This window comes from Bos indicus x Bos taurus, chromosome 17, assembly GCF_003369695.1.
Source record: "Bos indicus x Bos taurus breed Angus x Brahman F1 hybrid chromosome 17, Bos_hybrid_MaternalHap_v2.0, whole genome shotgun sequence".
Lineage (NCBI taxonomy): Eukaryota > Metazoa > Chordata > Mammalia > Artiodactyla > Bovidae > Bos > Bos indicus x Bos taurus.
In genome coordinates this window covers 9,073,951-9,092,574 of record NC_040092.1, presented here as the reverse complement: position 1 = coordinate 9,092,574, position 18,624 = coordinate 9,073,951, and the positions used below count along the sequence as shown (strand labels likewise).

The 18,624-nt window shown below is 52.7% G+C and overlaps 2 protein-coding genes across 4 annotated transcripts in view; one reads left to right on the top strand and one right to left on the bottom strand.

The window, feature by feature from the left end:
- The window catches only part of KCTD10 (potassium channel tetramerization domain containing 10), a 29,447-nt gene extending 13,336 nt beyond the window's left edge, over positions 1 to 16,111 (top strand). For 2 of the 3 annotated variants that reach the window (XM_027566522.1, XM_027566524.1), the window contains 5 exons: positions 5,235 to 5,404; positions 8,434 to 8,523; positions 8,849 to 8,901; positions 10,191 to 10,386; positions 13,353 to 16,111. In XM_027566522.1, coding sequence (XP_027422323.1) covers positions 5,235 to 5,404; positions 8,434 to 8,523; positions 8,849 to 8,901; positions 10,191 to 10,386; positions 13,353 to 13,577 — 734 coding nt within the window. In that variant the 3' untranslated portion in view covers positions 13,578 to 16,111. The remainder of the gene's footprint in view (positions 1 to 5,234; positions 5,405 to 8,433; positions 8,524 to 8,848; positions 8,902 to 10,190; positions 10,387 to 13,352) is intronic. The other variant, XM_027566523.1, reaches the window with a different exon arrangement.
- The window catches only part of MYO1H (myosin IH), a 42,798-nt gene continuing 39,531 nt past the window's right edge, over positions 15,358 to 18,624 (bottom strand). Inside the window, exon 31 of the mRNA XM_027567336.1 lies at positions 15,358 to 18,156. Within this exon, the coding sequence (XP_027423137.1) occupies positions 18,024 to 18,156 (133 nt within the window). The 3' untranslated portion in view covers positions 15,358 to 18,023. The remainder of the gene's footprint in view (positions 18,157 to 18,624) is intronic.

Genomic DNA, 18,624 nt, shown 5'->3' with positions numbered 1-18,624 from the left:
AGTCTGTGGGGCCCGAAGTCCTGCTTCCCTGGGCTCCCAGTGACCTTGGGTTTCTGGCCCAGCAGCAGCAGGCGAGTGAGGCCAGAACCCCAGAGCTGCCTCCACACCATGCCCAGAAGTCCGCGCCGAGCTGCTTAGGAGTGGGAGGGTCCCCTCTGCTGGGCCACACCCAGCATCGCGGGAGTGTTTGTGGAAATCAAGACAATAGCGCCCCAGCTGCCGAAGGAAACAGACCTTATCTGAGAGCCCAGGATCACTGTGGCTTTACTTCCGCCCTGCCCAGTCCTTGGCAGGGCTCAGGAAAAGCGCCCAAGTTGCTTCAGAAGCAAAGTGGGAGCCTCATCTCCCTGAAGGGCCCTCGCCTGTGGTGGCCTGATGCCATGTCACAAAGGAGACGCAGTCCGGGGCTTTCCCGCCCCCAGCTGGGAGGCTCCCGGGAGTGGCAGCAGCAGGCCTGCGTGGGCTTCTCAACAGCTGCCGGACCATGTGCTTGCCTGGGGCTTCCTGGAAAGCCCAGCGTCCCCAGGGAAGGAGTGTGGTTTTTGGATATGCCAAACCACAGCTGTTTTCACTTCAGGGGAGCACCAGCCCCCTTCGAGCCATTAGGAAAAGCTCACAGTATGGCCTTTTGGGGGCTTTGTTACATTTAAGAGTCACCCTAACCCTTTGAGGGGTGGCTGCTGCTATTACGGATCAGTGAGAAATCCACTCCCTAATGGCTCAGATGGTAAAGAATCTGTCTGCAGTGCGGGGAACCTGGGTTTGATCCCTGGGTCGGGAAGATCTCCTGGAGAAAGGCATGGCAACCCACTCCAGTGTTCTTGCTTGGAGAATCCCATGGACAGAGGAGCCTGGGGGCACAGTCCATGGGGTTGCAAAGAGTCAGACATGACTGAGCAGCTGACACTCAGGCACATCTCAGAGAGGTGAAAGGCTTTTTCAAAATATACAGAGCTGGAAACGAGGACGCTACTGAAGGCAGAACTGGCTAGCTCTTACTATCTGCTTTGTGTAGTTTGGTGTGGGCTCAGCCCTCAGGCTGGGGCGCCCGAGTGTGGCAGCCTTGTGGCCCAACCACCAGCTTAGAACTGAAGCCCTTTCAGGCCTGGACGTCAGGCTGGGTGTCTGGTCCTCCAGCCAGCACTGTGCTGGCAGAGCAATCCTGTTGGCCCCTGGGGAAACACTGCACAGCCCCACCCATGGCCTGAGCATGCCTTCAAATCTGCAAAACAGGGTAGACTTTCTGCATCTCACAGCGTCATCCTGGCCTTTAGGTGGGAAGGCTGTCGGTGACAGTGAAGTGTGCCACAAACAGGTGGGCGAAGCCAGCAGGACGGCTTTCTGGTTACGGAACAAGGGCCCTGAAGGCCCCAAACTGTGTGCATTGCGTTGGTAGAAATCTCCACAGGATACCTGAGAAGCTGGTGGCTTCTGGAGAGGGGACCCGGGGTCCTGGGTGGTGGCAGACTCTCTTGCACTCCACGCCCTTCTGCCTGTCTGAATTGTATATCGTATGGATTGGGAAGATCCCCTGGAGGAGGGTATGGCAACCCATTCTAGTTTTCTTGCCTGGAGAAGCCCATGGGCAGAGGAGCCTGGAAGGCTACGGTCCATAGGGTTGCACCAAGTCGGACACAAATGTGACTGAGCACAGCACAAAGTGTCAGTAGGGACTTCCTTGGTGGTCTGCTTGTTAAAGGTCCACCTTCCAGTGCTGGGGACAGGGGTTCAACGTCCTGATCAGGGAGCTAAGATCCTACATGCCACAGGGCAGCTAAGACCACGCCGCAATAGGAGAAGCCCGCAAGCCACAACTAGAGAGAAAGCTTGTGTGCTGCAATGAAGGCCCATTGCAGCCAAAAAAACCCCAAAGTGTCAGGAGTGCCGAGGCAGAGAAACCCTGCCCTGGAGATCCTGATTCAGGAAGGAGGCTGCTTCCAAGAGTCTGAGTTTGTAACAGGGACTCAAGTACCTAGGCAAGTTTGGGGCCATAAAGATCTACCTTAGTATGGCAAAGGAGAGGTCGGTGAAAGCTTCCTGGAGGAGGTGGGGGAAGGAAGGAGAGAGGAGGAATGTGGTCTGCTGCTCCCGACCCTAAGTGGAGCCTTCTCCCAGGTTCCCCGGAAGCCATGCAGACCACTGTCCCCGGGGCTGGAACACGCCGTCTCCAGTCACGAGGACCTGTATACAGGGCTCAGCGTCAGAGACCTGGTTTGAGTGCTGCCGATAGACCTGGCATTGTGCTCTGTGGCTCCAGTACATTCTCTCGCCTTTATGCCAGCGCAAGGAGGCACCATTTTAGAACGGGAAACTGCCGGACCGAGAGGTTCAGTGAAATGCCGATGTCATCCAGCAGGCAAGCGCGGAGCTGGGTTTCCAGCAGAGGCCCACGCTGGGTGCGTCTTTCAGCCCGTCCGTCCAAGAGCCTCTGGGTCTGCACCCCTCACCCTTCTTTCAGCCCTGCCCAAGGGGCTGGGGGACTCCAGGTCATCCTGATGTGGCTTGGCCTCTCTCAGCTTGTCTACACGCTAGTAACCAGAGCTGACTGTTTGAAAGGGATCGATTCCTGCTATGAAAGCAGCAAAAATATTTTTGAAGTCACAATGCTAATTGAAACCTCATGGAGAGCGCGCCTGGCTCTCCATTTTTTTTTTTCCCTTATTTGTCCAAAGTATGATTCCTTCGCCACAAGCATTTCCTGGCAGCATTCTTGAGCCAGAGCCCAGTGTCACGGTCCGCCTGTTGGTTTATGGAGACTCTGGAGTGTCACTCGGGTAATTGATTTCAGGGGCCCTTGCTCTTAGCTGCCGAGTCGTCCACTCAGTGAAGGCAGGGGAAGAGGTTTTCTTCCCGGAGCAGCTGAGTGGAGCTGGTTGCCATTTCTCCCAAAGACCGAGGTTCCCCGTGGCTCCTCAGTTCTGTACGATGAAAGGAGTCTTCCAACGAGTTTCTCGCTTGTTCTCTGTGGCTTACTGCTGCCTCCCCAAATAGGGGATGTCCCTGAGCCTCTCTGAGCCTCTCTTTTATCTATGGAAAATGTAAGAGAGTGAGCATCTCTCATCAAGAACTGGTGGGAAGGTAATCCGGCCTTACCGTACCACGTCAGCTCATTGGAAGGGGGCACTTGATCCACAGTTGCAGAGGTCACAAGGCAGTGGCCTGCAGGCCCGGCTCTGGCTGCCCTGTGGGGGGTTAATGACAGGTTTACAGCTAGTTTTGTTGTTCAGTCACTGAGTCATGTCCGAACTCTTTGAGACCCAGGGATTGCAGCACACCAGGTTCCTTGTCCTTCAGTATCTCCCAGAGTTTGCTCTAACTCACGTCCATTGAGTCACTCATGTCGTCTGACCATCTCATCCTCTGCTGCCCGCTTCTGCTCTTGTCCTCAGTCTTTCCCAGCATCAGGATCTTTTCCAGTTCTTCAGTTTACTGAAAAATCAGGAGATTTCACAGGGAAGTCTGCATTTTTGGCTTCTCCTGGAGTATTGGGCCTCTCAGCCACACTTTGGCTAGAGTGGGAGGAGCTTCCTTTGGGGAGCGGGGCCTGTACTCTGATTGGCCCCGCCCGTACACACTCAGTGGTCCTGTTTGCTCAAGGATCTGAGCTGCGGGACAGACGCTGAGCCTGTACTGTGTTGTCTCCACTGGAGAAAGGAGCGATAGCATCAGCGGGCACCGTCAAGATGACAGGACTCGCCACCCCGTGAAGACCTCATCCTTCCTCGGATCCAGGCCCCCATCTTTGATTTGCGTTTGCCGAGACTGCAGATAAACTTCTCACTGTGCTCAGGAATCCAGAGCCTGTGACCAACCTGTAACCAAAGGCCCAGGAGCTGTGGACTGAGGAGTAGTTGGCTCGGGAAGCATGGAAATGGCCTTGTCAGCATTCCTGGTGATGGTGATAGGCACCACCCAATTCGTGTGCTAGAGCACCTGCGCACCCTTGGTGGCGCTGGGTTAGGGGCAGGTGGGCCGACTTGCCACTCCGGGTGTGAAAAGGTGCCTTGGCTGATCTTGGCCTTTGTTGACTTCTGCTGATCCAGGGCCTAGGTCTGAGGAGGACTCGGGGAGGACATAGTGGTCTCAGGAGTGGAAACCTGGCGCTTTTCCCAGACTGAGCAAGCAGAGGCAGAGTGTGACTGATTGCTGTGTAAACCTCCCAACTGCCCTTCCCCTGCAGCATGCAACAGGAGACGGGGGGCCCCCTTCCTGGGGTGATGCCACGGGTTGGGAAGGCCCAGACCCCTCCATCTGTCTGGCTTCACATTTTCTCTCGAGGCGTGCTTGGTCTTACTTCCTTTTCTGGTACCTCCTTCTCCTCTTCCCAGGCTCTAGTCCACTTTCCCCCTCCCAATAGCATGTATGTTTCAGCCGAGGAATCCTGAGAAGCATGGCTTTCTAGTGGCGGAGAAGCGGGCAACGCAGGCCAGTGTGGGATTGGAGATTGGAGAGGATGCTGATAAGTGAGAGGGCTTGCCTTGTCCTGCCCCCACCACCAAGGCACAGTTTTGCACCATGCCTACTTCCTGTCAGCAGCTGGGAGCCGTTTCCATTTCTCATAAATGCCAGCGCCGTCTCCCCAGGTCAGGCTGAACCACTCGAGGGCAGGGTCTGTCTGGTCACCACTGTATCTCAGGTCCCTAAATGCCTTGTGTGGGGTCACGGATGGGATTTCTTCTGGTGGTGCTGGTGAGTGCCTGGGGGGCACCCTTGGGAGCCAGATGTCACAGCCTGTGGGCAGCGAGCCTTCTGCTTCCTTAGAAATGGCTCTGCTGTGTGGGAGTCTGAAAAAAGTATTGTTGAAAAAGAAGGAGTGGATGTTTTCACCCCAGAAGCCTTCCCACCATCCATGGGTTGTGGTCGTTGGGACCCTATTTTTATCCAGATGTGGGGCATTAGGTCCTCTTGGGATGCACTTGACAAAGGGATTTTTGAGGCAACTTAGAAACACACTTTCAGGACGCAGGGACCCTGAACCTGGAAGAGCCTGAGACCAGTGAGTCCGGATGTGGTGTCTGCAGCCAGCAGGGCTGGGAGGCCATGGCGGTGCTGCCAGGCAGGACCTCCATCAGCCCTTTGCTGGGAGCCAGGCGGGTGAGGCCGCTGCCTTCTTCGTGGTCCTGCTGACCCCGGGAGGTGGACGGAACCAAGAGCCACCTCATTCCCCTCAGGACCTTCCAGGAAAGGCACACCCAGCTGACGAACCCCTCTTTTCCCGCCTCCTCCCACCGCAGGCTGGATCCTCATTGACCGGTGTGGCAAGCACTTCGGTACGATACTCAACTACCTTCGCGACGGGGCGGTCCCCTTGCCCGAGAGCCGTCGGGAGATCGAAGAGTTGCTGGCAGAAGCCAAGTACTACCTGGTCCAGGGCCTGGTGGAAGAGTGCCAGGCCGCCCTGCAAGTAGGTGTCCCCCGGCCGGGCCACCCGCCTCCGGTTCCCCTCTCTGCGGAGGAGGGCACTTCCTCCCTCACTGAGCTGCTGTGCGAGTTAATGAGTTGACCTCGGGGCTGCTCCCCTCTGGCCAGCTTGACCCCTGAGAGGCTTACCTGGGACGCCCGGGCCACCTGATTGCTCTCCAGCGTATTTCAGCCCCCATGGTTTCGGGTCCTCTCCTGTGTACATTGCAGCCCTTCAGTACCCAGCTATGGGGTATACAACTTGTTCTGTTTTCTGGACCCTTCTGGGGACTTACCCATGAGTCATTGTTGAGAGTCCACCATAATCTTAGACAGATACCCCTCACTCCTCAGCTGGACCTGGGGCAAGACCACTGGGATCAAGTCTGCTGCTACTGCTGCTGCTAAGTCGCTTCGGTCGTGTCCGACTCTGTGCGACCTCGTAGACGGCAGCCCACCAGGCTCCCCCATCCCTGGGATTCTCCAGGCAAGAACACTGGAGTGGGTTGCCATTTCCTTCTCCAATGCATGAAAGCGAAAAGTGAAAGTGAAGTCGCTCGGTCGTGTCCTACCCTCGGTGACCCCATGGACTGCAGCCTTCCAGGCAAGAGTACTGGAGTGTGGTACCATCAAGTCTAGGGAGAGTAAAATCCCTGCAGAACCAGAGTGCCTCTTGATGGGGCCAGCAACTGTGAAGACGTGGCAGAGAATCAGAAGAGTCCCTGTAGGTTGTCAGAGGCATCGATCTGTATTCGTGAGGCTCACGTTTGCGCCTCTCCCAGCCGCCTGTCCGCGTGACTCCCCGTGGAGGCAGCCCCGTCACGCCTATCTGCCTGAGGAACTGTTAGCTTACACATACCACCTCCCCTGAGAGTCTGTGAACTCACTGTACGTCTAATGGAACGTTGAAGTCTACTTTTTTCTTTTCATTTCGTGTTTATGTTTATTAAAGTAATGCAGGTAAAGCATTTACAAAGGCAAGTCAGTACTGTAGGTAAGGTTGATGTCTAAACCACTACCATACGCCCTCGACCCCCTCCCACCCTGAAGCAGCCTCTTCTGATTCTTACAGCAGTTGTTTTTTCCCATATTTCTTACATTGCTATTTATTGATTGTCCATTTTCGGCATTATCTACTGACATTTCTATAGAAAGTGGAAAGTTAGCTCATGCACCACCCCAAACCACTACCAAACTTGCATGCATGTATTCCTTCTCTCAATATCGTTCTCAAAGTTCTGATTAAACCGGTACTCAGAGCTCACAGTGAGTCATATGAATATTGTTACCAGTTGAGCCATAGAGTATACAGCGATTATTTCCTTTCTCTCATAACTTTTCAGTTTGCCAGAATTAGTCGTTGCTTCATTGTTTTTTGTTGGCTTGGTTTTCTAAGCACACAATCCGAATGTAGCCCCAAGTTCTCAGAAACCACAGTCTCCTTTTGGTCTGCTCAGACGCATCAGGGAATCTGTTTCGCCTTCGTCTTAGAGACGCCCTCTGGCTCCTTTTTGTGGTTTCTGTTAGTCTGAGATTAAACCTCAGGGACCTGGCCGCCTAGTTTCTGTCACTTTTATTGTTCTCAGACAGTTGTATCTTTTCAAGGCTTCTGTTGAGTTTTTCGTTTCTGCTCTCATATTTCTGACTCCCAAGAGCCCTTTCTTGTTCTCCACGTGCTCTTAATGTGGCACGCCAGCCTTGTTTCATAGGATGTGATACTCTTGTCATTCCCGTCTCACTGTTGGAAGTTTCCTTTGTGCTGCCTTCATCGTGTGGCTCCTCCTCTTACTTGTTCTCTTTGTCTTGGTTTCAGTCTCATATTTCAGAGGCTTTCTGAATCTAATCTGATGGTCCTCGGTCTGTTGAAATTTAAGCTCTGAAAAAACTGTACGTGTTGGTCTTTGTTGTTCTGTGGGCTTCAGTGGCGATTGATAAGACTGACTTCTTCAGTGGGAACTCTCAACGTCAGAATCGATAAACGCTTCTTCTGGACAGGTGGTTCTCGTAGAGGAGTCCTCCCCTCTCTAGCCTGGTTGGTATGAGCCTGACTGGCTGTCTTTTGGGATCTGAGCAGAAGGGGTAGGTATCACCATTGAGCGTGTAGATAATTCACTGAATCCCCCCTTTTCAGAATAGCAAGTCAGCCTTGTCCTCTCCTGTACAAACTTCTCCAGGAAAGTGGGCTTTTCTCCTGCCAGGCTGGGGCAGGACATCCATCTGGGGTCTCACCAGTGTTTCTGCCAACAAGCAGGCAGTCCTCAAGTCCTGCTCTCAGCCCCCCAGCCTTCAGAGCTGTTCTGGGAAGATCTCCCAGACTCTTTCAGCCGGCTTGGATTTCAGCTTTCCCCTTCTGCTTGGTCATCACTCACCGGAGGCCTGCTTTCCAGCCTCGAATCCGTGACATCTCTTGCCTGCTGACCGTACTTCTCCTGTCCTTTTCTCCTTATGGGCTTATACCTTTTCATTTCTCTACAGTCGTTGCAGTGGACTTTGTAGGAGTTTTGATGCAATCATATTTCATCTGCCTTGTTTAGGGTTTGAGTGGCTTCCTGGGCCATAAGAAGACTTCCTTGGTGGCACGGACGCTAAAGCGTCTGCCTACAATGCAGGAGACCCAGGTTCGATCCCTGGGTCGGGAAGATCCCCTGGAGAAGGAAATGGCACCCCACTCCAGTACTATTGCCTGGAAAATCCCATGGATGGAGGATCCTGGTAGGCTACAGTCCATGGGGTCGCAAAGAGTTGGACACAACTGAGCAGCTTCACTTTCTTTTCACTTTCACTGAGCTATGAAAAAATGTTATCATAGTTAGTATTTACGGAACACTCTGGCATGTAAGACTCCTGGCCAAAGAGCAGGTTCATTGGAGAACTCCACTCTTGATCGTTGCCCAGCTTATAAGATCGTCCTCCTCTCTTCGCAGCCGTGGCTGCCCCATCTCCTCTCACCAGAACCTGTCTTTGCCTGGCAGGCCAGCTTAAATAATCCAATGCTGGGCAGGCCTCCCAGGCTGAAAGTATGTTTTGTTCCAGCAGAACAAAGATACTTACGAGCCATTCTGCAAAGTTCCCGTCATTACGTCATCCAAGGAAGAACAGAAACTTATAGCGACGTCAAATAAGGTATGTTGGAGGCACCCTTGTGGCATTTCTTTTGCTACTGAAATGGTGGGGATTCTTCTGAATAGGTTTTGAAATATGTCTAAAATTGCTTGCACAAGGTCTGAGATGGGGTCAAGAATGGGAGCCTGCGGCTCACCTTGTGTTGCCCCTGGTATTGGGGTCATGCCGTCTCCATCTCAGCCCCTCCCCACCCCGCAGGCTACGCTTACCTGCCTCTTCAGGCTGGTGGCAGGGCCCCAACTCCAAGGGAAGCCAGTGGTTCTCTGTACCTGCACTCCCAAGTAACTCTCTTCTTTCTGTTTTTTTCCCCTAAAACAACCCACAGCCAGCTGTGAAGTTGCTCTACAACAGAAGTAACAACAAATACTCGTATACCAGGTAACGTGTTGGCCAGAAAAGACCTCTGTATTCATGCCTGCCAGGCCCAGCTCCCTGCCCCCACATTCCCTTCAGTTGAAAACACACGTTCCCTTTCTGCACCTCTAGAGTGCCCTGCTGGATAGATAGTTATGAAATCTAATTCCCACACACTGTAAAATTCACCCTTTTAAAAATACACAGCTCAGTGCTTCTTACTATGTTCACAGAGTTGTGTACCCATCACCACTTACCTCATTTTAAGCCGTTATCATCATCCCAGAAGGAAACCTGGACCCGTTATCAGTCACTCCCCGTACTGCTCCTCCCTCCTACCTCCCCCAGCCCTAGGCAGCCACTGCTGTGTTTTCTATTTCTGTGGATCTGCCTACACTGGACATTTCATGTAGATAGAATCATGCAGTACGTTGTTTTTTGTGTCTGGCTTCTTTGACTCAGCATAATGTTTTCAAGGTTCATCCATGTTGTAGCATGATTAGTACTTCATTCCTCTTTATGGCTGAATAATATTCCACCATCCAGACAGACCACATTGTTTCTCCATCCACCAGTTGTGGTTGGGCAGTTAGGGTTGTTTCCACCTTTTGGCTGTTAGGAATAACGCTGCTGTGGACGTGTGTGTGCGCACACACATTTCCATTTCTCCTGGGTAGATACCTAGGAGTGGAATTGCTGGGTCACGCAGGAACTCCAGGTTTAATCATTTGAGGATCTGCCGGACTGTTCTCCACAGTGACTACTACACCATTTTATGTTCCCACTAGCAATATATATGGGTTTCTAGAGTGCCGTTTGCCTCTTGGGAACATGTGGCTCCAAATCAAGAATTACAGGAAGTAGGGTTGATGAAGTCAGTCGAGACCAGTACATGGACCCAGGATAAGCAGTCTCTTTTGGGCTGGTTGCTCAGCCTTTCACGGGGCTCCATGGAGCGTGCCTCTGTGTCCCCCACCTGCCGCCTGTGCCTGCAGAGCCCTGTGTTTTCAGCGTTTCGTCCCTGTCTTTGGCACAGCAGGGCAGCCACTCGAGCACAGCCTTGGGGGCCAGAGCTGTCTTTTTGAGACTCAGCTCTGCCATTTATTAGTTTTTGACCTTGGGCAGCTCCCTGATTTGTCTGATCCTTGCTTTCCTTTGAGCGGTAGGGACTACCCTGCCGCCTTCTTGGGCTTTTTGTGAGGTTGGTAAGGGTTGGTGGCGATAAGGGGTCTGCATGTGGAAACACTGCCCCACCGGTGGTGGCCCGTAGCACCTGCTGGTGATCAGTTGCCTTATCACCTGCTCTTTTGCAGCAATTCTGACGACAATATGTTGAAAAACATCGAACTGTTTGATAAGCTGTCTCTGCGCTTTAACGGAAGGGTCCTGTTCATAAAGGACGTCATTGGGGACGAAATCTGCTGCTGGTCCTTCTACGGCCAGGGCCGCAAGATCGCCGAGGTCTGCTGCACCTCCATCGTCTACGCCACTGAGAAGAAGCAGACAAAGGTAAGGGCCTGCAGAGGGCGGTGCCAGGTGGCTGGGCTGAAATCCATGTTCGTCCAACTTCCCTTTCCCTTCAGCCAAATCCACTGCAAGAGGCAAAGGCTCTAAAGATGTTTTCTGGACTCAACTCCTCACTGGTGCTTACTATCTCTAGGGCCCTGGAAAGGTCCCAGTGTCGGCTTGGAAAAACAGCATGGCATTTCGTTTCGGACACCCAGCAAGGAGAGGCAGTCGCACTGCTGCTGGGTTCCTTTTCTGTGACTGGGATTCACACGGATCCTTGTCCCCACATGTACCCTGCCACCCGTGTTTTCTCCTCTGCCGTCAGTGATCTGACACCACCTTGCCATCCTCCACACGACATGTATTCCCACCAGCCTGGCTGCATCCATCTCGCTCATCAGGAGCAGTGCTCCCTCCAAGGTCTTGACCTTGAGCGTCTGGCTGTGACCTACTCCTTCCTTGTCGTCTGTCCTCCCCACTGACCTGGGCAGCCCTCCGCCCTCACGGGGCTCACTGGGCACTCCTCCTGAACCCCGGGGGCTTCCTTCCCAGTGCGCGATTCCCTGACTGATCTGGACGCTGTGGACCCATTTTTATGTCATCCTCCGCAAGCCAGTGGGCCTGACCTTTCCGTTGGCCTCTGTCCCTGTGTTCTGCAGAGCCCCATCATGCTGCAGTGTGGTTAGAGATCAGGTCCCACGCTCACTGAATTCACTCCCTTTACGTCTCTGCTTGCCTCCCTCCCTTATGTGCGCTTTCTTTTTTCTTCCCCCTTCCTTTTTTTTTTTGAAGTATAGTTGATCATACACTGTGGTATTAAATTATTCCTGTGAGAGTGACTCGGTTACACATGCATATATTCTTTTTCATGTTCTTTCCCATTACAGTTTACCACAGGATACTGAATCTAGTTCTCTGTGCTTTCCAGTAGGACCCTGTTGTTTATCCGTCCTGTATGTAATAGTTTCCATCTGCTTATCCCAAACTCCTGATCCACCTGCCCATCTCCCACATGGCAACCACCAGTCTGTGCTTCAAGTCTGTGTTTCTGTTTCATAGATAGGTTCCCTTCTGCCGTATTTTAGATTCTACATATAAGTGATATCGGGCTTCCCTGGTAGCTCAACTGGTAAAGAATTACAATGCAGGAGACCCTGGTTAGATACCTGAGTTGGGAAGCTCCCTGGAGAAGGGATAAGCTCCCCACTTCAGTATTTTTGGGCTTCCCTGGTAGCTCAGACAGTAAAGAATCCACCTGCAATGTGGAAGACCTGGGTTCAATCCCTGCTTTGGGAAGATCCACTGGAGGAAGGAGAGCACGGTAACCCATCCAGTATTCTTGCCTGGAGAATCGCCGTGGACAGAGGTGCCTGGTGGGCTACAGTCCATGGCGTCGCAAAGAGTCAGACACGACTGAGTGACTAATTACAGCCCAGCATAAGTGATACCATACTGTATTTGTTTTGCTCTTTCTGACTTTGCATAATATGATAATCTCTACTTATTCAGTTGCTAAGTTGGGTCCGACTCTTTGAACCCCATGAACTGCAGCACACCAGGCTTCCCTGTGTTTCACTGTCTCCTGGAGTTTGCTTAAACTCCTGTCCATTGAGTCAGTGATGCCATCCAGCCATGTCATCCTCTGTCTCCCCCTCCTCCTCCTGCACTCAGTCTTGCCCAGCATCAAGGTCTTCTTTAGGAAGTCAGTTCTTTGTGTTGGGGGGCCAAAGTATTGGAGCTTCTGCTTCAGCATCAGTCCTTCCAATGAATATTCAGGGTTGATTTTCTTTAGGATTGACTGGTTTGATCTTGCTGTCCAAGGGACTCTCAAGAATCTTCTCTAGCACCACAGTTCAAAGGCCTAGTTGCCTTGCTGCATGTGGGATCTTAGTTCCCAGGCCAGGGATCGAACCTGAGTCCACTGCATTTTCTTAACTACTGGAAAACCGGGAAAGTGCTCCTAGTTTGTTTTTTTGTGTGTCTGTATGTGAATTGAATCTTCCCTTGAATATTCAAAGTCTAGTCATCATATTGATTGAACTTTAAAATAGTTACTTTATGTTTTTGGAGTTTAAGGGGCAGGAGAGGTCCTGAGAGACCTCACGGTCGGATCCCAACTGTGTATAGATTCTTGGATGGGCTCTGGAGTGAGCCTGAGCTCTTGTTTGGGCAGCTGGTTCATGGTGGAGCCAGGACGGAGGCCAGGACTCCCTTCCCGGCTTCCTTCACTCTGCGTCCTATCCCGTCAGGCTCCTGTCTCCAGGGGGATGGTGTTGGAATGGCCACCCCTTCATAGGGACTGTTTCCTCCTCCTCCTTTCAGCCCAAATCTCCAGAAGCTGAGCTTTGGCACCAACACTCGGATTCTGTTGCCCCAGGTCACTGTACTGATGTCCCAATTGGGTTTCTGCATCATTGCCATCTTCCTTGGTGCAGCATCGCAAGTGCTTTGCCAACTCTCACTGATTCATTCTGTTGCCTGAGACAGGTGCCTGGGACCTGCCTCTTATTAGTGGCGCCTGACCCTGAAGGGCGGTGAAAAGACGTGGTGCTTTACCGAGCGGGGAGGGATTGTAATTGTCTGTTTCATGAGGGCCCCCTGCTGGTGGCCCCTGTTTGGACAGAATGCTGCCTTAAGGTGTGGAATGACAGATGTGCAAGGATGCAGCCCTGTTTGTTAGAAGCACCATGTTGGGAGGGATGCCAGTGTCCAAGGAAGGGCAACGAGGGGCAGAGAGACGCATTGCACGCATCCGCTTTGTCTCCTGTGAATCCAGCGCCGTGTGTGGGTGTTGCCCATTGAAAACAGTAACCACCTGGGACGTGATCATGACCATCTTGCAGATTGTTGGGGGCCTGCTGGGGCCAGACGGCGCTGCTCTCAAGTCCTCAGCAGCAGCAGCAGAGGCGGGCGGTGGGGGAGCTGTGAAATGCTAACTTTCTGCCTTGTGTTTCGTGGGGCTGCAGGTGGAGTTCCCCGAAGCCCGGATCTACGAGGAGACCCTGAACATTTTGCTGTACGAGGCCCAGGATGGCCGGGGACCTGACAACGCACTCCTGGAGGCCACGGGCGGGGCGGCCGGGCGCTCCCACCACCTGGACGAGGACGAGGAGCGGGAACGGGAGCGGATCGAGCGCGTGCGGCGGATCCACATCAAGCGCCCGGACGACCGGGCCCACCTCCACCAGTGAGCGGGTGGGGGCCCCTGCCGCCCCCCACCTGCCGCCCGCCCCCCCGCTGCTGTGCACCGAGCACCCCCACTGGCTCCCAGCCTGCCACTTCCCCCAGAGTCTGAAGAGACTTCCCTACAAACCAAACGATTTTAGTGTTTCTCGACAAGGTGAATTGATGTCTTTACCCAGGTGAATGCACCCCAGCTGGTGAACAAGCCGGGTCCACAGTCTCTGTTTCCCAGAGAATCCGAGCAGCGCGGGAGCCAGGCTTTCCCTGCTTCCAGAGGAGGGGGTGGGTGAACGGGTGGACATGCATGTGAGAAGCGCCTGTGCAGTATTTATTTTGGTGGGTGTTGACTGCCTCTGATCTCGGGGGCCTTCCCTCCAGGGTTCAGTTTGCCAGCTGGGAGCGGGGCCCTGTGGTTGGTGGTCACCAGCGGAGTCCCCACGTTTCCCCACCTTGCAGCCCAGCGCCCTGGCCCCGCTCCTGTGTGCGGGGCCTGGCACAGGCTCCAGGGCTTTGCAAGCTGCCCATCCGGCCATGGGCACCGCTCCAAGCTTGTGGGTGGAGACCCACAGCTCCTGGCAGCGGGAGGTGTGCCCTGGAGGTTCATGCCTCTCTGCTGCGGTTCCCAGCGTGGCCCTGGCTGCCCAGCTCTGCCGAAGGGCAGACCTGTTGCCCCTTCGGGCGATCTGTGGTCTGGCTGCGGGCAATGCCCCCCCCCCCCCCCAGCCTTGGGGACCCACTCCATTCCAGGCCGGCCACCTGGCCTGCTCACTGGCACAGCACACAGACCGCTGCCAGGTGGGCTCCATTCCTTCCTCCCCGGCCTTCTGCCCTGTCAAGCGGGGCTTGCTGCCCCAAGCAGATGCTCTCCCCTTTGCTTAGAAGAAAGGAAATCTGGCCCCAGACTCTGTCCTGGCGTCCAGGCAGGACCAGTGCTTACTACAGTGGCCTCAGGATGGCTGTTACCCGGAGATGCCCTCCGGGTCTCTGCCTCGGAGTCTTACACAGTGTGACATGGCCGTCAGTGAGCAGACCGAGCGGTTGTGCAGGTTTCTGGGGTCCGGTCGGTTTCCGTGTTCATGTTTGTTTAAGGGACGTGCGTGACTGGATGCGGATGTGTGCCTGGGGGCCCGGGGGGCCCACGCTGGAGCCCTGCTGCCCGCACGGTGCTCGTGGGGGGCGGACGTTCTCGGTGACCTACCTCCCCGCCGCTCCACGCCCGTGTCGGCCCAGAGGGAGTTGTGACGAATGTGGCTGGCTGAGACTAGGCTGGTAGAGTAGTTCCAGGAAGTGAGGGTGTGTGTACGGTCTGGATGGGTTTTGTTGGCTATTCAAGTGACTGTTTTATACCAAAGGTATTAATACGGGCAGCCTTTGACAGTGTATTCCCCAAGAAACGAGTTTATATTTTGAAATGGTTTTTACTGCTTAGACTTTGTACATCCGGCCCTACTTGGGACAGTTGTATGCCTTTATTTTGTATCCAGCAGCAAAGCCTACAGTAAAACTTGTCAACAATCATGATCAAACCTAAAAATCACATACAGGGGTAGATGCTTTTTAAACTGTTGCGCGGGCAACTTTCGTATATAGGCCACCTGGATTTTATTAAGTGCTGAGGATGGGAGGGAGGGGGCTTAATTAAATATGGTTTGTAAATATTTTCTACTGTGGAAGTTTTAAACACCAACCCTGCTGTTGGGGTTATCCTTTTCTAGAACAGTAAAGTGAATGTCAGTTCTGATGTTTTCTGTAGGAATGGAAAAGCCATCACGTAAGTTCTCTTTTGTGTTTAAATGTTTATGTGAAGAGTGAGTTTGTGGATCAGTCTGAGCTGTCGGGGGCTTCTACACCTTATGACTTAATAATGTTTCTGGCCATGTCTATTTTCACGTCTCCTCCAACTTTGCACTTGGAGTCTGGACTCTCTGCTTCCCTGGGATATGAACAAGTTCATTAAAGCATTCCACAGAGAGTGATACTGTTAGCTGCCTATAGCCGTGAGCTGATGATGACGAAGCGTTGGCTGGCCCAAGGCTCTGTTATCAGACACATTCTTCAAGGAACTGATCTCTTACGTGAGCACGAAGGGTCAGCAAAAGTCAATACCTGTATTTAAGAACCATCCAAGCAAATCACTGGCCCTAAGATTTGTTAGAGTGTAGTTTTTATTACACTGTAATAACTTACAGTGGGAAGAACCAATACGGCTTTAGGTCCCTCATAATCAGGTTTTCTTTCCAAATAAGTCATTGATTGCGGTGACTGGGGGGGCCTCTGCCCATGACAATTCCTGGCCAGGCCTCACAGCCGCCCCCCTGCAGTGATTCAGCGGGGTGGTCGCCGTGCAGGTACCCCAGCCCTCCGTCTGGAATGTGTGCTCCCTACCACCCAGAGTCACCGTAACACGTGTGTGTCACTAACCTTTCTGTCTTTGTGCCACGGGAAAAAGTACACTCTGAGCTTCAGAAGCAGTCGCTGTATGTTGTACCAGCCTCTGTGGACGTATGTAAAATAAAAGTTATATGTAATGCTTCTACTGAAATCTTGTTTTTGTGGATCTTTTCAGAAACGCTCAGCACAGTCCGGCCACTGCACTGAGGTGTGGTTCAGAGCAGAGATCCACCTCCAGGTTGCTCAGGATGGGAAAAGCAGAGTCATTTTTTGGAGTGTTTGAACTCGCAACACTGGCAGGAAGTGTCGGGTGGAGAGGCTTCACGACTGATGGAAACGTGAATGGTCGGTCAGCGGCTCTCGCCCTGAGCGCAGGTTTGGGGTGGGGAGAGCTTCACCTCACCCCCGCGGAGCCTAAAGCCGTGAAGGATTGGGGATTTTCCTGAGTTCCACTTACTGCAAGCAGAATTCACATTTTGCAGCCATAGGCGCTCAGATCACGATTTCATTCTGCCTCAGGGGCAGTCTGACAGACCTTGTCGCCCCCTCCGTAATGACATACTCAAGTGCCCATTGAGCGCAGGTCCTACTGGGGACGTTTAAAAGCACCCCTTTGGGCGATTTGAGGTTGGCTCCCTAGAAGGCACTTTTAGTGCCACAGGACATCTGAGGGTTTGGCGTAAGATGCCTTTCCCATCCCTCAAGGGTGATCCTTTTCCCAGAACTGCTGGAACCTTTGCTTGAAGGTGTTGCTCACAGCCCCAGATTCGAGCTTCCTGGGCGTTCTCCTCAGTGGCAACAACAATGGCGATGGGCGAGGTCAGACGCCATCTTCCATCAGGACTTGGGGCAGACCGACACCTGGCAAAGGGGTGCACGCGGGGCTGAGGTCTCGCCTCCCTGGAAGGATGCCGTTAGCGCCCCAGCTGCCCACGTGGCCGAGGCGGACGCGGCCAGGCTGTGAGCAGCCGGCCCCGCCACCCGTACCATCCCCACAGCCTGACCCCTGCCGTGAGCCGAGCCACATCTAGAAATGGGCTCCCTGAGGCCTGCTAGCTTCAGCCTGAGCCAGCCAGGGAGGAATACGGGGCGAAGGCTTTAAGACAGCATGTAAACCAAAAAGTCACCTGATTCGTTAGGTTAAAAATCACGCTTAAATATTTTGTCCTGTTGACAGAATACATTTCATCATTCAATGTGTATGAGATGCTCTATGTTGTTAGACCATTTTCAAATTGGTTTATAGCAAACTGTGAATCCTTGGTACATATTATACAACATAATCTTAAAGATTCAAACCTCCTGGGGTGGAATAGTTGTCATTTCCCGGCCAAGTTGGATCAGACTTGCTAGGGAGGAGCACTAGGCTTGATTTTTTTTTAACATGGACCTGTTTCCCAAACCTCTGCTGCTTGGTCCCAGGAGCCTCCTCCCATTCCAGAGCCCAGGCCTCACCCTCCGCCGGTAGCATCATGGTGTCTCGGGGGTGGTGATGGGGGAGACACGAACACTGGGTATTTTTCAAAGCTCGCTGGGAGTTGCCCACATGGAGACTCGCTTGAGAACCACGTGGTAAGGCATCAGGCCTTCGCCACCCAGTAAAGAGTGGGGCTTGGATATTTAATACTGAGAAGAATGGACTGTCAGCTTCTGGTCCACTGACAACTAAATGTAGTGAGTAAACTGTTTCCTTTTTCATTCAGTGTTTGCATCTGTCCCTCCAGTACCCATTCCTGACTTGTTCAGTGTGGCTTCAGACAGAGGAAGAAACAAACTAGATGGTGATTGCGGTCAGTCTATGAAAGTGTTTGTCACTCGGTCATGTCTGACTCTCTGTGACCCCATGGACTGTAGCCCACCAAGCTCCTCTGTCCATGGGATTTCCCGGGCAGGAATCCTGGAGTGGGTTCCTGTTCCCTTCTCCAGGGGATCTTCCCAACCCAGGGACTGAACCCAGGTCTCCTGCTTTGTAGGTAGATTCTTTACTGTCTGAGCCACCAAAGAAGCCCAAGGAAGACTGAAATTAGGAGGATTTTAACCTGTAGTCTCATTTAAATAACAGCTTACGCCTCCCTCCCCCAGACCCAGCCACTCACCACTGTTAACTGTCCGTTTTTATCTTTATAGATTTGTTCCTCTGGTCCGGTGTCAAAAACTATTGTGCCTTCTTTTCCAGGACTAATACAAAACTGTAAACTTAAAATATTAATACACAAAGTGATAAATTACCGACGTGCTCCATTATTTTTCTCCCCCACCTTTGGTTCTGCAAAAGAAATTCACTTGTGATGCTTACTGGTTTTAAGATCAAATTCCTGTTTCATTACAGACTTTAATTGTATATTTGAGTGATCAGAAGAAAACCATTTCTGCAGCTAGGTCATGCATTCTTGTAGTGACTCTGAAATCAATTTGGCACAGCTCTTCCGCAGGCATCAGCAGCAGGGGCGTGGCTGTCACCTGCTCTGGCTCAGGGGTACCCCTTTCACCTGGTGACAGCTTCCCTTAAGACCATAAGCACCTCTTTGGAAAACTAGATGGTAAGACCCCTGTTGGTTCCCTTAGGAAAACGAGTGATCACTGACTTCATTTCTCTGGAGCCCTTGTCCTAGGAGCTGAGGAGGGAAGAAAGTTGTTGCAGGTAGGCAGTGCTTCCTTTTCGGG